General features: G+C 44.3%; 1 protein-coding gene across 1 annotated transcript in view; it reads left to right on the forward strand.

The window, feature by feature from the left end:
* LRRC74B (leucine rich repeat containing 74B) overlaps positions 1–8,656 on the forward strand; it is a 77,751-nt gene extending 69,095 nt beyond the window's left edge. The window contains exons 9-11 of the mRNA XM_033956647.1: positions 925–1,020; positions 6,908–7,024; positions 8,312–8,656. Coding sequence (XP_033812538.1) covers positions 925–1,020; positions 6,908–7,024; positions 8,312–8,314 — 216 coding nt within the window. The 3' untranslated portion in view covers positions 8,315–8,656. The remainder of the gene's footprint in view (positions 1–924; positions 1,021–6,907; positions 7,025–8,311) is intronic.
* The last annotated feature ends 8,551 nt before the right edge of the window (positions 8,657–17,207 follow it).

Here is a 17,207-nt window from a genome sequence, read left to right on the forward strand (position 1 = left end):
TCTCTTCCTCACCTCCCTTCAATTCACCCCCCCCCCCCTTCCAACTCAGGTCTGACACTCAAACACTCTACCCATATACACTCTTAGTGACTCCTGAAATAATGTTATGAGACGTCTGGGAAAACCTGGACATGTCCTCAGGGCCGTTTCTGGAAGGTGTCTGTGCATATATGGATGCGTGCATGCTTGTGACATCATCACAATGACATCCATGCATGCACAGATGCAGTCCCGAGCTTGGTGAGGTTTGTGTGGAGGCTAGGCTGGGTCAGAATGTCCTCTTTATACACTCCTGTCCTGGAAGAATCTCCTGCCTCCTGCTTTGTAGTAGAGGCATTCTTCGGAGGGTCACACATGAATGGTCTTTGCTCCAGTATGGATAGTTTAAAATGTTTTCTATAGCATGTAAATGAGCTAAATAATTGCCAGAGATGTGCAGAAACTTTGCCACCAAATTTTCCCTTGGGCTGTTGCAAGAAACCAAGGGCTGCCGCATTTTGCATTGAGAATATGCTCTGGTACTAGCAGGGAAGCCTCAGGCACTAGCTCACAGACTGCAGGTTGACCTTCCATTCCCTGGATCCTTAGGGGTAAATCCAGGCTTTTGCACATACTTATGACTGACTCCTGACAGATTCCTATCACATAACAGGTTTCCTGTAAATAACTGGCTTGTAAACAAGTCCTGTTCGGCAGTTCTACTGGGTGTCCTTCATGCACCCACCAAGTCATGGGCTCCCTTAACGCATTCTTGGAATCGATTTCACTCATATTTTCCCTCTTGCTGAGTATCGAAGTGCAAATCATTCTGTGGTGAAGAGTGGCAAAAGACCTGCTGTCATGTCCTAACAGTAACAAAAGACAAGTGATTTCATGTGAGTTCTTGAATTATTCTGAAGCAAAACCTCTGTTTCTTGCTCTTAGATGGCTCGGAACCCCATGCAGAGCTCAGGATGTTTTGCAGTTCTGAAGTCTGTCCGTGCAAATGTGAACTCTGCCATCGAATGTTTGGACTTCTCAGTAAGTGTAAGAGAGGGCTGAGAAGGCCTATTTCAGAGGGAGGGGCGGGGCAGGGCAGGATTAATTTGTCGAGGGGCCCTCTGCCCCACCCCACCCCACCATGTGCCCAGGCAGAAACAGGAAGCTGCGTCAGAGAGAAGCTTTGGGCAAGCAGCACCACTTGCACAATTACAGTTCCCGTTGCCTTTCTTACCCACATTGCTTGCTTGTCTTACTTTCCATTGATGGGGGGGCACGTTGCTGATCAGGGTGGGGCCCACATTGCCGATCAGGGGGGGGGGGGCGCGTTGCCAATCGATGCTGGAGGGGGCCATCGCCGTTTGGAAAAAAACAATGTTGATACCCTCCTTAATCGGGCCCCCCTGACCATTTCGGGCCCTAGGCATGTGCCTACTTGGCCTATTGATGAATCCTGCCCTGGGGGGGTGAGGATTCTGGATGTAGTCCCTGCTTTTAATGAATTGTAACTGAATGTCGTAAAAGCTGCAAGCATAATCGGAACAGAGACGACAAAATAAGGGATGCACACATGGGGTCTAGTGTCACCATTGGCGGCAGGAGCACATGGGCATCCATCCTGCTCCCTTTAAGATATGACCTGGGGGAACGAAGGACTTGGTAAGGAGTTGGGTGGGTGGGGGGTGTCGCTAGACACCAATGAATGTTTTTTAGGAGTTGGAGCTGGGAAGGGGAGGTCATGTTAAATATGGATGGGGCAGGAAGGGGGTCGATATAGGACACCAGGGGACGTTTTTTGTTTTGAGCCAGTGAGGGGGGGTCTTGTTAGGTGGGGAAATATTTTCTTAAGTAGTGAGGAGGAGGTCGTGAGGGTGGGGTTAAGGTTACCATATGATTCCAGAAAAAGGAGGATGGACTGAGACATCTGGGTTTTACTTCTACTGAGAGTAATGGAAATAAAACCCAGATGTCTCAATCTGTCCTCCTTTTTCTGGAGCCATGTGGTAACCCTAGATGGGGTAAGGGATTGGGATTCCAGTTCAGGGAGGAAAAGAGATTGATGCAGGGGGCTTCTGTGTCTTTAAATAAAGAGGACACATTTTCCCCCACCCCGTTCTGCCCCCAGTACCTCCCTGTTCTACTTTTTCATGTCTTCCCTTCCCATCTATCCATACGCAATATCTCCTCCTCTCTGCCCTTCCCCACCAGCCATATGTGCAATCTCCTCCCTCTTTCTTCTCCCCTATTCCCATCTATCCATAAACAGCATTTCTTCCATTTTCTTCCCTACCCTACGTAACATCTCCTTCCTCGCTCTCCCCTTCTCCTTCCCTAACCATCCCATCCCATCCCTGTACACCATGTCTTCTCTCGCTATCTCTCCCTTTCCCCTCCATCCCTGTGTACCATCTCTTCCCTCTCCTATGGTCTTTATCCTCTGCTTTCCAAATGCATTTAGCTGCATTTCTTCGGTCCTACATTTCACGTTACCAATTAGCTGGAGGCAGTAAATGAAAGAATAAAATGTCTGCCATGAGCTGCATATTGACTAGATAAGCTCTCCACAGAGTGGCTCATTATCACCACTACCTGGATCATTTAAATCCTGTTTTCAAACCGTGCCCCATGTTATACAAATAATATCAGGCCACTCCGTCTGATTCTTCTGCCCAAAATCATCTTGATTTTGTCTTCATCTCCAGAAGCTCAGGATCAAATTCCTCTGCTCTGTCCATCATCTGATAACTTTCACACTTATTCATTCTCCCCCCTCATTCTTATCCAATCACTACCAACCCATTTAGGAATCTTCACGCAATTGATCCTTGTTCTCGCTCCACCATTAATTCATCTTTTCTCTCATCTGTTCTGTTATCTAAGTCTATCAGTGAGGCTCTCTCGTCCTATGTATAATTCTATTTTTCCCTCTGCTTTGGACCCTTCCACTGCTCCCATTCCATGTTCTGTAGGGTGCACCAAACCCCAGTCATAGAAACATAGAAATAGACGGCAGATAAGGGCCCACGGCCCATCTAGTCTGCCCACCTTAATGTCCCTCCCCTACCTTTGCCCTGTGAAGAGATTCCATGTGCCGATCCCATGTGCCGATCCCAGTCGTGGCTGACCTCCATAATCTGCCAAAATCACATTTCAGATTCCTGCTGACCTTCTTCCAATCTACTATATGGATTTAAGAAACTCTTTTGCCACACTGAACTCCCCCCTCAAAACGCCTCCACCTCCAGCCACCCTTTCCTCTCAGTTGAGTATTTCTATGACAAGGTAGAAAATGCTAATCTTGAGTTCTCTGCCAGATCACCCCCCATCTCCTCTTCCCACACTCCATTCTTTCAACTTCCTTGAATCTCTGCCTCCCTTTCTTCCTTTTCTAAAGTCACTGAAGAGGAAATTGAGCATCTCTCCTCCTCTGATCCCATTTCCACCCATCTACTGAGCTCTTCCTGATGCCTTCAAACATAAGAATAGCCTTACTGGGTCAGACCAATGGTCCATCTAGCTCAGTAGCCCATCTTCACAGAGCCAAATCCAAGTCAGAAGTACCTGACAAAAACCCAAATAGTCAAAAGAAAAACACGGATCACTTCAAAGTATATCCAACCCACATTATAATAACGTCATCAGAAAAGGGTTTTTTTTGGATAAAAAAAGTTCCTCAAAAAATTTTGTATACACACGAGTGTCACAGCTTATAAATGACTCAATATTCATCATTTACATCAAACCTTCATCCCCAGAGCAACGTTTCAGTGGATACCCCCATTGTACCAATGTTGGCTCTGGCAAATGGCCATTTAGATAAGTGTTCCTGTTCCTTCTATTCATAATTATATATATTTTTTCTTCTTTCTTTTTTGAAAATTGTTGTTGCTTCATGGCATGAAAACAGAATAAACTAAAACATTATTTTGAACCTTAGTTAGATACAAATAAAGCTTACATTTAAGGGTGGGATGGAGGTTTGATGTAAATGATTATATGGCACTTTACCAATTCAGGATAAGGACCTGAAATAACATATACATTATAAGAGGTTCTATGTACTGAGCTTTGAGCCTCTATATGGGGTGCTGTGTGTCATCTATACTATATTGAGTCATTTATAAGCTGTGACATTCGTGTGTATACAAATTGATTTTTTAGGAACTTTTTATTTCCCCAAAAAAACCTTTTCTGATGAAGTTAAAAACCCAAATAGTAGCAGCATTCCATGCCACCGATCCAGGGCAAACAGTGGCTTCCCTCATGTCTGTCTCAAAAGCAGACTATGGACTTTTCCTCCAGGAATCTATCCAAACCTTTCTTAAAACCAGCGACAGTATCCACTTTTACCACAACCGTGTTCCAGAGCTTAACCATTCTCTGAGTGAAAAAAATATTTCCTCCTATTGATTTTAAAAGTATTTTCCTGTAACTTCATCGCATGACCTCTAGTCTTTGTAATTTTTGACGGAGTGAAAAATCGATCCACTTCTACCCGTTCTACCCAGATAATGTGCTTACACACACCACCTCAGAGTCCTTCACTGGACCCCACTTGCTATTCCAACTTTCATCCAGGCTACTTGAACGGTTGCTGCTTTGACTACGCTCTGGCCTCCATATATTCAGACCTCTCAAGTGCATCCGTTCAGCAGCAACTCAGTATCTCTCCTGACACTCCTCATCTGTACCTTCTCCACCACTGCCGACTCCAGCCTCTGCTCCCTTTATCTTGCTTTCTGAGTCAGTAGTCATAAACTTCATTTCTGGGCCAGATCCAGACTAGAAGCCCATCCTTTTGAGGCTGCTTTTAGATCTTAACCTCTAATTTAGTATTTGTACTGTTTGTCTTGGTTGTGAGAGTGTAAGCTCTCCTGAGCAGGGACTTTCTCAAGTGTTTGTGTACAGTGTTGCTATAGAAATGGGAAGCAGTGGTTGCAACTGGTATAATTTTTTAAAATACAGTGCTCCCCCGCAAATTCGTGGTCGGTGGTTCGCAGTCCCGGCCATTTGCGGTATTTTCCAACCATGAATGACCGGGCAGGGGAGGCAGGAGAGGGCAGCCGGAGCGCCAGCAACTGAAGGAAATCACTCACTGTATGCTCTGACCACCTCTTCCTGTACTAAAGTCGGACCTTACCAATCAGGAGGCCCGACTTTATTTAGTACAGGAAGAGGCGGTCTGAGCATACAGCGAGTGATTTCCTTCCCTCACCGGTGCTCTAGCTGCCCTCTCCTGCCTCTCCAGCTGCCTAAAAACTGTATTCGTGGTTTATTGAAATTTGCAGGGATTCCTGTCTATGGATAGAGAAGTGACACTTACATGAACTGCCAGTAATATATAGGAATCGGTATTAAAAAGTTTTAACCAGGAGGCGAGGCAAGGCTCGTGTCTGCTGAACTGGCTAGCTACTGGTATCCACAGATGCCTTGCAGTGATGTTCGGGGCAGACCAGGGCCAAAGTTAGGGCGAAACAGCAACTCCAGATATTCAATCCATGAGAACAAAACAGCTGTCCTAATGTTACGTAGCAGGTTAACCCAGCAGTGGTCTGATTATCAGCCACTATCAGGTATTCAGTGCCAGGAGCCATTTATGTCCCGGCATTGAGTATCTGGACTTAGTTCAGCCCCTATAACTATCTGTCCAATGAGAAAGTTTAAATGTAGGAAATCCCTTCTCAAAAGCTGCAGTAGAGCTGTGTGGTTTGCACAGGATGGCTGGGGATATAATCCTTTCGGACTCGTTTACTCCTCCTCCTAGGACAAGCCACATAAAATCTGTTTTTCTCATTGGGATCTTGCCAGGTACTTGTGACCCTGGTTGGCCACTATTGGAAACGGGATGCTGGGCTTGATGGACCTTCAGTCTGTCTTATATGAGCCAAGTACAGGGCAATCAAACCATTGTGACATCACTGATGAGGTTGGCTCTTAGGCATTGGTGGAATGAGGCATTATGACATCACAAGCTCAGCTCTTTAATGTGCTACTCTTCGAGTTTCTGCCAGGTACATGTGACCTGTGTTGGCCATTGTTGGAAACAGGATACTGGGCTTGATGGACCTTCAGTCTGTCTTATATGAGCCAAGTACAGGGCAATCAAACCATTGTGACATCACTGATGAGGTTGGCTCTTAGGCATTGGTGGAATGAGGCATTATGACATCACAAGCTCAGCTCTGGAATGTACTACTCTTCGAGTTTCTGCCAAGTACGTGTGACCTGTGTTGGCCATTGTTGGAAACAGGATACTGGGCTTGATGGACCTTCAGTCTGTCTTATATGAGCCAAGTACAGGGCAATCAAACCATTGTGACATCACTGATGAGGTTGGCTCTTAGGCATTGGTGGAATGAGGCATTATGACATCACAAGCTCAGCTCTGGAATGTACTACTCTTCGAGTTTCTGCCAAGTACGTGTGACCTGTGTTGGCCATTGTTGGAAACAGGATACTGGGCTTGATGGACCTTCAGTCTGTCTTATATGAGCCAAGTACAGGGCAATCAAACCATTGTGACATCACTGATGAGGTTGGCTCTTAGGCATTGGTGGAATGAGGCATTATGACATCACAAGCTCAGCTCTGGAATGTGCTACTCTTCGAGTTTCTGCCAGGTACATGTGACCTGTGTTGGCCATTGTTGGAAACAGGATACTGGGCTTGATGGACCTTCAGTCTGTCTTATATGAGCCAAGTACAGGGCAATCAAACCATTGTGACATCACTGATGAGGTGGCTCTTAGGCACTGGTGGAATGAGGCATTTTGACATCACAATCTCAGCTCTTGGATTTTGCTAGTCTTTGGGTTTCTGCCTGGTACTTTGGATCTGGGTTGGGCACTGTTGAAATTAGGATACTGAGCTTGATGGACCTTCAGTCTGTCCCAGTTTGGCAACTCTGATGTACTTATGTTCTCTTTAGGATATCTCAGTGCATGAAGCATTTGAACACTTGTATGAAACCATGAAATCACTTAATCCGCTCCTTTCGGTAAAGCACAAGGGTAACACTCCCACTTCATCTGTGGATAAAGCAAAGGTGAGGAGGAAGCGTCATGCTCCATTTGATTAAATGTGTGTGTGGAAGTACGCAAATGTATGTTTTGCATCTGATTAATATGCAAATACTCTAATGTGACTCACAGTGATACACTGCAAGCTGCATTAGGTCCCCAAAATCACAAAATATCCCCAGCTTTTTGCTGGAATTATTTCACTGTCCGGAAGCATCAGGCCGCAAAGCACATTCTGATGCTCTTGGGACCTGGAGAAGGCCCCCTCCCCAAGCATCTTGGCCACCACCAGCTTAAAACCTCACCCCCTACCTCCACAACTTAAGGGTAGCTCATGGCCTTCAAAGGGCTACCTTAGCATCATTGGTGGTCTGGGGAGAGGGTGACAGGTCAAAAGCGCGCGCTGAGACAACTGAGCGCAAGGCGGAAGCCCGCGCCGAAGAAAAACAGTGTTTTAAGGGGCTCCGATGGGGGGTGTGGGGGGGAACCCCCCACTTTACTGAATACAGATCGCACCGGCATTGTGGGGGGGTTTGGGGGGTTGTAACCCCCCACATTATACTGTAAACTTCACTTTTTCCCTAAAAAACAGGGAAAAAGTTGTTTCCAGTATAATGAGGGGGGTTACAACCCCCCAAACCCCCCACAACGCCATAAAACGCCGGCGTGATCTGTATTCAGTAAAGTGGGGGGAGTTCCCCACCAACACCCCCGTCAGAGCCCCTTAAAACACTGTTTTTCCTCGGCGCAGGCTTCTGCCTTGCGCTCAGTTGTCTCGGTGCGCCTTTGTCGGCGCGTGCTTTTTAGGGGTTCTGAGGGGTCTTTGAGCAAGAGCAAGGCTCAGTCCAATACCACATGCAAAATGGAGGGACTATTGCTAGGGGTCTTATGTCCATATACGTAGGACTTAGGACCCCTGGAATGCAGAGGGCCCCCCTGGACAACCAATGATGCTGTTAATCCTTTGAGGGGGCAAGGACTACCCTTAAATATAGGTTTGTGGGGCCTAAATCCAGTGAGGGCCTAGCTCAAACAAAAGAATCCTAAAAAAAAAAAGAAAGACTATTTTATCCATCCCAGTCCAACCCCTGTATCTGCCCACTTTTCAGGAACATAAGTTTAAGAACCTAGTGAAATTGATATGCTCAACTCTAGAAGGGCAAATCAAGCTTCTAATGCCTAAAGTCTTCCAGAACCGAGAATTTGTGAATTAGCCGTAAGTGTGTTTTCTGCTGTCATGAAGATGTGAATTCTAGACTGGGCTTTCATTGCCTCATGTGTCAATAGTGTAGAGATTATGTTTGTTTCCACAGTGAGTTCATCAAAGTCTCTGTGGCTAACTCAACCCATGACAAGGCTTCATTGTAGACCTCTGAGGATCATCTGTGAGGCTCGCTCTCAGCACTACCTCGTTAGCTGCTCCATTCACAGTCTCCAAAGTTGATCAGAACTTGAATTGGACATTCCCAACTCTGCAAGGATTCATAAAGGAAAGACCTCACCCCTTTCACTGGCCTTGTAAGGGCACAGTTTATATTGACATGCACATAAACTGTTGACTAGCAGCCTTGGCAAGTCTGTATTATTTGCGTTTTAAATTGATTTTATCAGCTGTTATGAAATAAGAACTGTTTATATAATAAATTGAAGTATCTTTATCTCTGTAACCTCCATTATTTTAATACATTATGGGCCTGATATTCAACCACTTCCCACCCTGGGCTAAACTAACTCCGGATATTCAATGCTGCTGCATGTGCGACTTGCAGCACTGAACATCCAGGTATAACCACCAGGCTGACTCTGAATGTTGCCTGGTTAACTCATCACATACAGTTAGGTCAGCTGTTATACTGGCTTCCCTTTATATACAGTAGTTACTTAGCTACTTTTCTGCTCAGGCCTAACTCCGCTCTCAAAACACAGACAAACCATTACTGGAGGAGGGGTTGTATCTGGGATAGCTGTGATGGACCTGGAGGAGAGGATCCATCCTGTGTAATTTGGGCTAGCTGTAGTAGTACTATAGACTCTCGAGTCAGGAGTGGTACTGGAGGACTGGAGAAGGGCAGATGTGGTCCCTCTCCACAAAAGTGGAAGTAAGGAAGAAGTGGGAAATTACAGGCCGGTAAGTCTGACTTCTGTGATAAGCAAATTAATGGAAACACTTTTAAAACAGAGAATGGTCAAGTTTCTGGAATCCTGTGACTTACAGGACCGGAGGCAAAATGGATTCACTAGAGGTAGGTCTTGTCAGACAAATCTGATCAATTTCTTTGACTGGGTGACCAGAGAATTGGATAGAGGATGTGCGGTAGGTGTGGTGTATTTAGATTTTAGCAAATCCTTTGACATTGTTCCACACAGACGTCTAATAAACAAGCTGCATGCTCTTGAGATGGACCCCAAAGGGATGGACTGGGGCAAGAACTGGTTGAGTGGACGAAGACAGAAGGTAGGGTCAATGGAGATCGCTCTGAGGAAAGGGATGTTACCAGCGGTTATTGGGCCTGTTCTTTTTAACATTTTTGTAAGCGATATTGCTTAAGAGCTGTCAGGTAAAATTGGCTTCTTTGTGGATGATACCAAAATCTGCAATAGAGTAAAGTAGACATCCATGATGGTCTGGAAAACATGAAGATGGACCTAATGAAGGTTCAAGAATGGAATTAAATTTGGCAGCTAAGATTTAGGGGTCCTTTTATCAAGCTGTGGTAGGGGTTTAATGTGCATTAAACCGCCTGCATTGAGCAGGCATTAGTTGTTTAGCCGGCCACGGGGGTTAGCGCGTGATGAAATGTCTGATGCGCTAACTAACCCCGCTAGCGCGGCTTGATAAAAGGACCCCTTAATGTTAAGAAATGTATGGTCATGCTTTTGGGCTTCAGAAACCCGAAGGAACGGTACAGTTTAGGGGTTGAAGAGCTTATGTGCACGACAGAAGAGCAGGACTTGGGTGTGATCGTATGTGATGATCTTAAGGTGGCCAAACAGGTTGAAAAGGTGACGGTGAAAGCTAGAAGGATGCTAGGGTGCATAGGGAGATGTATGGCCAGTAGAAAAAAGTAGGTATCGATGCCCCTGTATAAGTCTTTGGTGAGACCTCATTTAGATAATTGTGCACAATTCTGGAGGCTGCACCTTCAAAAAGATATAAAAAGGATGGAGTCGGTCCAGATGGTGCGTGGTCTTCATCATGAGGCATATGGGAGTCAGACTTAAAGATCTCAATCTGTATACTTTGGAGGAAAGGCAGGAGAGGGGAGATAAGATAGAGACATTTAAATACTTACATGGCATAAATGCGCACGAGACAAATCTAAACTAAACCAAACCTTAAGTTTATATACTGCATCCTCTCCATAACAATAGAGCTTGGCATGGTTTACAGGTACTTTAATAAATGAGGGAAGATCATAATAAGAATTAGTGGTTATAAAGGGGGAGGTGAGCGTTACATTTTTGAGAAAAGCCAGGTTACCATTTGAAAAGATGCTCCGGAATGAGAGGGCATAGGATGATGTTAAGAGGTGATAGGCTCCGGAGTAATCTAAGGAAATACTTTTTTATAGAAATGGTGGTAGATGCATGGAATAGTCTCCTGGAAGAGGTGGTGGAGACAAAGACTGTATCTGAATTCAAGAAAGCGTGGGACAGGCACATGGGATCTTTTAGATAGAAATATGATGGCAGATAAAGGCCAAATGGTCAATTCACTATGTTTCTATCTCCTACTCTCCCTAAGAGATCCCATATGCCTGTCCTACGCTTTCTTGAATTCAGACACATGGAGAATTCAAGAAAGCATGGGATGAGCATAAAGGATCTTTAATTAGAATATGAGTACAAAGGCCAGTACCAAGCAGACTTGGCAATTCGATTTAGGATGGGCTTGGGAGGACTTTGTGTCAGCCCTAGCAATTTGTAACATGATGACAGTGTTGGGCAGATTTTCACGGCCTGAATTAGAGAATGACACGGGGATAAATTTTTACCCATCCCCACTCATTTTCCCATCCCATTCCTGTCCCTGCTCCATTCCTGCAAACTCTGTCCTCATCTGCACAAGCCTCAAACAGTTTAAAATCATAAGTGTTCAAGGCTTATGCAGTTAAGGCAGAGCTTACAGGAATGGGACAGGGACATTCTCTAGTTCGAATCCTGCAAACGATGAGATGGCTTGGATAGGATGGAGTGAACTTCGAAGGCAACTCAGGTAATTGGAACCCAAGGATAGTACTGGGGGGGGGGGTGGACTTCTAAGATCTATGGCTCAGAAATAACAAAGAAAAAAAGACACATTAATCATGAAATTGTAATGCATGTAATTATAGGGTAGACTGGATGTCATTTACTATATTACTATGGAATGCCCTCCCTGGAGAGGTGGTAGAGGCAAAAGCATTGACGGAGTTAAAAAATGCGTGGGATTGATACAAAGGATCCCTGAATCAAAAGAAGATAGTATCGACACAAACCTCTACAGGTCAAGAGCTAGACCTTCATTTATGATGAGCAGGAATTGGTGCTTCAATTGCAGTGAAGCTGATGCCAGATGGACTTCCACGGTATGTGGCACGGCAGAGCAGAACAGGCTGGAGATACCGTAGCTTGGACGGCGACTCCAGTGTTGGACTTCTTTGGGTTGTGTCCTGGCAATCTGTATCAGGAGCAAGGATGCACATTTTTACATTCATATAGTCGGAGTACAGGGGAGAGGGGAAAACCATCTGAAAGTGGAACTTAGCAAATAAAATGAGTAATTACTGGATTGTTGATCTAACATTGCCTCAAAATTGAATGATAATGTTGGGCAGACTGGATCAACCACCATCTTCTACTAACTTACTATCGATGAGACAAAAAATGTACAAGAAAAATGGCATCAGGAAAGGCACGCACCATGCTCCCCTAAGAAAATCCTACACTGATAACCGCGTCTTTAAACATTTTCTAAGGTGAGATAATCTTTAAAAGATCAGGACTCCTCGGGAAACACACGTCAACTCCTCAGGACAGAATACAAGATGCCTTTGAAGGCTCTACGTATTCAGACCAGGCAGGACTAATACATTGGGCAGAAAGAAAAATATGCCACTTCCTGAGAACAGCACTGTCATTTCTGTCTCACACTCGGTGATCCGCTCTCCTTTTATCCTCATGTTCTCTCTTTATTCTATATCTTCCTATTCTGTCCTAAATTTGATTGCGAATGTCAATCTGTTACCCGTGCTGAGCTCCTGGGAGAACGGGATATAAATCGAAATAAATAAATATTCTTTACTCCCCTCCCCCCTGCGCTCTCCTATGATTTGCTCTTCTCCTCCACCCTTCTCCTCCACTGCTCTCTCTCTCTTTTTGAATTTCTACACCTTGGCTCCTTCCACTTCTTTCTGCTTTCACCCTTTCCACCCACATCTTTTTCTCCTTCATTCTCTCCCATCCCAAGTCGCCCCAGCCTGTGACACTGGACCCGAAGCAAGGTCGAATGCACCGTCATCACCTCCAGGGGTTCCTGCTGAACTGGACCATGCGCAGGAGAGGATGGACTCATTTAGGGCACTGGTCTTTGACCTGGGGGCTGCTGCGTGAGCGTATTGCTGGTCTGACCCAGCAGCAGCAGTTCTTATGTTCTTAGCTTTGTGGTAACTGCCACAGAGTCCAGCAACTCTGAGCAGAAGAATGACTGCATGGCAGCAAAACCCAATACATTTATTGCAATTTATTAATTATCTCTTACAAAAATGCCAGAGAAATTCACAATATAAATAAACGGCATCAGTAAATCTACAGAAAACCTCCTACTATATACATCACTGACGATACAGCTCATGACTGCAAACTGCTCTGGGGCAAATACTGAACATATGACATACAGTATTTATTGTACCATTTAATTGAACATCCCGACTGCCATATTGAAGCTTTCACAATTAAATAGGTTTCCTGGGGGAACATGGCCACAAGCACTGGAGCAGGAATTTCAGCCAGACTGCAGAAATCAGACCCTTATACTGGATGGTTTGGTGTCTCTTTATGAAAGCTGACAACCCCAGGAGTGCACCTGACCCGTACAAGCATCACTGGTCCACTTCCACCCTCTGCCCTCGAGAGGGAAGAGAAACGGCCATAACAACTCAAGAGTGTACTCTGAGCTTCAAAGGGTGGAAAGCACCGCTCTAGAGAGCTATTTGTGGTTCTGCAGCAGGTGCTAAAAGCTAGCAGGGTTTGGGCTTCTGTTCTTTACAATTTGTATATAATGCTAATACTGTACTTGAAAATCTGTGGTAGAAAATTAAAGGTTGTGCTTCCTAGGACTGAGATGCACTGGTAGAGCTAAGACACATTTCAAATCATTTTTCTCTCTGTAGAATAAACGACCACAATGGACCCAGATAAATTAACAAGTAAAGAAACTGAGGCAGGCTTTGCTGCTTCTGAACATTTATTCACAAAATTGTATAATGTATTCTTAATAAATACAGCAATGACCACAGAAGGAAAATGGACCAGAGTTGGTACAGTGCATTATGAGAGAAGCTATAGCAAAGTGTGGCTTGTCACATAGGGTTACCTTATAGCTCCAGAAACAGGAGGATGGAGTGAGACATCCAGGTTTTACTTCCCTTGATAGCAATGGATATCTCACTCCATCTTCCTTTTTCTGGAGCCATATAGTAACCCCAGCTGTGTGTAACACTTCCCTAGTGTGCTAAGTGATACCTACTTGTTCGGCTTGGACCGATTACTCACTTTTGCAAAATTAATAGGATGCATCCTGTAATCTACCAGTCAGTGTATTTTGTTCTCTGCTTTCTCCATGAAATATTCAAGATGTGATCACATTATGGATCCATGTAGAGGCATTTCGACACTCTCTGGTTTATTCTCCATTCCCTTTCAAAAAATCCCCAATGCTTTATCAATGTTTTGACTGTCGCTCTGCACTGAAGATTTCAACCAAACACAAAAATGTAGGCTAACACATAGATAACCTTTGCAAAGAAATGTTAAACAGAGAAAGTCTTAGGATTCAGGAAAGAAATGGAGAAATCCTCATGTATGTGTGTGTAGAAGGAACTGCTTGTCCCAGGCAGTGAGATAAGAATTATCGAGCAATGAAATGAATTCTCTTGTCTGATGAAAACAGTTTACAATAACATACAGGTACTTAGAACTTCCCTATCTGTCCCGAAGGCTCACAAACTACCTAAAGTACCTGAGTACAGCTTCCTAATTTATTCTTCCAGGTGACAAAATATGGACACGACAGACTGACACTATATTGTTGAAAACGTGGTTAACATTTTGAAGCGTGGTGTGGTCTTGACTGGCTCTGCTGTCCTGCTCCAGTGCTGGGTCATTCTGCTTCTGCTTCCTGTTCTGTGTCCAGTTTCTAGTCCTGTTCCATCTTCTTGTCTACTTCCTGCCTCTGTACCGACGTCTGCTCCAGTTTTGCATTTTGTTCCTTCGTGTTTACATACCGTGCTTATTTGGATTCCTGCTTTGGATACTTGTAAGGTTGCTGCTATGTCAGACTTGCCCTTTGCTTTAAAGCTGCTGTTAGTAAAACCACCTAAGCATCTGTGTGGGTCTATATTCTTTTTGGGTTTCTTTCTTTCAGTTGCCATCTTCTGTACAACACTCACAACTCCTAAAGAAATTATTTTCTATTGTAGTTGTTTGGGAGATCCTACACTCTTACCTGGAAGTATCCCCATCCCTCTGCTCACATCAGAAGCCTTTGATATATGCTGCCTTGTTTGATGAAATCAAAAAGAGCACAATATTCAAAGCAATCTAAGCAGACATGAGAGGCTCCAGCACACTTAAATCACACTCAGCAGGCTGTCTGTCAAAATTCAGCAATGCTAAGCGGCCATCTTGGAGCCAGGCAGGAGTGAGGCATTCCAGGGGAGAACTGGGGAGGGACCAGGAATATCACTTAAATAACTCCTAACTTTGCCCAGTTATCTGTGCGGGTGCCGGTACTGAAGCAACACAAAGTCTCCCCCTCCTCTCAACCCCCTTAAAGAGCAAAAGACATCCTCCCTTTGGACCCCTCCAAAGAATAAAAGCTTTCCAACTTTTTTGATCTCTGTAGGCCCCCTGGGCCTACCTTAACCTTCACTGGTGGTCCTGCAGGTTCTTCGGGCAGAGAGATCCCTAATTGCTTTTGCTCATGCTGACTGTGGCCTCTCTACTTTCTGCCAAAACAAATGTCCTTTACAGCTGGTAACCTGGTTTTAGACTGGTTATAATACTGATCTTAAAGGAAGAAAACACACTAAGTACACCAACTCATTCCTGTGTATATTCCACACACAAACTCCAAAGGCATCCAAGTTCTGATCTTACAGCAGCTATCATGCACAAAATCTTAAACGTAACCAAACATCACTTATTCTGAACCACAGTGAATCCTATATGATCTGATATCAAATTGGCATTCATTTGAATAAAGGGAATAAAGCCTTCGGAATCTAGTCTAATCTAAATCTGTTTGGATCTATCAGCAATGTTTGACTGAATGAATAACAATCGCTTCCCAGCGTGACTTACTGACTTTGGAATAAGCATAAGGAGAAACAATTAAGTGCGAAGTAATCACTACGAGATCCTCCCTGCCCCGGTCTTGTTCGGAGTCCCAGGGATCAATCCTAGTCTCTGTACTTTTCAATATCTTCATAGCTCCATGACTGATTTTCATTCAGAGTCATAGAGTAAACTGTTACATAAGAACATAAGATTTGCCGCTGCTGGGTCAGACCAGTGGTCCATCGTGCCCAGCAGTCCGCTTACGCGGCAGCCCTTAGGTCAAAGACCAGTGCCCTATTTGAGTCTAGCCTTACTTGCGCATGTTCTGTTCCAGTAGGAACTTATCCAACCTTGTCTTGAATCCCATTGATGCCTGGATGTGGTAACCAATTAGAGATTGAAGATAAATCACAGTAAATGGAAGGATAGGAAAATGCCTCCTCTTATTTCAGATTCAGCACTTGTCCGTGAGGACGGCTTGAAAGTATCGGGAGTCATTAACTCATACTCCTAGCTTATCATTTAGTCCCTAAGTTCTGTCATTGTAAGAAAATCTTTATTCTTTGTGCACCTCATTCCTACAGATCTGTTAACTCTTGTCTATGCTTTTATTCTTAACAGAATGGAAACCTACAACATCAGCCTTACTGGCATTTCTGTAGCAAACATGAAACGTCTTTAACTTATTCAAAATACTGCTGTCAAACTCATCATACATGCCATTAAATCAGGTCATGTCCCCCTTCTATAGGCCCTATACGGGCCGCCATTCCCCTAAGGTGCTCTTCTTACTGACACATCTCAGCATGTGACCACCTTGTCCTTTACTCCCCACTGTGGAATCTAGGGATCCAATTACCCCTCCCAGTAATCCTCTCCCTCAACATACCTGTCAAATAGCGTTCAGCGTTAGCGAAATTTCTTTCCTGCCTTCATGACTGGTATAAAAACATGGCTCTTAGTGAAAACTTTTGACTTCATCTCAGCCCCACAGCACTACAGGAATAGGAATCTGTATAACGGGGAAGCTTCTTACCCCTCTATGAACTGCCCTGAATTCAGCTGTTGTCTTGCATTGTACACCTCAAATTATCCTGGTCTCTATAGCTCTCACTCTAGCCCTTTCCCTGCTCATTCCTTCCCCCTCTTAAAATAACAGTTATGAAGGCCATTTTGTTGATTATTCAAAAGGCAATATAACAAAATGAATGAATGAAACTAGAAGAAATGGTCCAGATATTGAAAAACTTACTTCAGAGAAGTACAATAACGATGTCGTCTTTTGTTAGGCTCCGAGTCTTTGCTGTTTGGAGTTTTTGTCACCTTTACTTTTTAATCTTTATTCCTTTGAGCCACAGTATTCTTATTCATGAATTTGCAGGTGATATTCAGATATATGTATATTCCTTTGGCATTGGATCAGAGTGAACTTGTTTGGCTGCTATTAAGAACTTCAGTTGATGAAGGATGGATTAACAATAGTTGCAAAGATCAAGTGCCGGAGTTGGATGCAGGGCTATCCTAGTTCCTCATTTACCATCATCTTCAGCTTTGAAGGATTTGCTCCTCTTTTGTTATACCAGATTTTGCCCAACCAGTCTATGCTTCTGTGATTGCTGGCGTTGATTATTGTGATGCAGTGTTGTAGGTCTGCCAGCTAAAAGTCAGATG

The sequence above is a fragment of the Geotrypetes seraphini genome, chromosome 8 (genome assembly GCF_902459505.1).
Source record: "Geotrypetes seraphini chromosome 8, aGeoSer1.1, whole genome shotgun sequence".
NCBI lineage: Eukaryota > Metazoa > Chordata > Amphibia > Gymnophiona > Dermophiidae > Geotrypetes > Geotrypetes seraphini.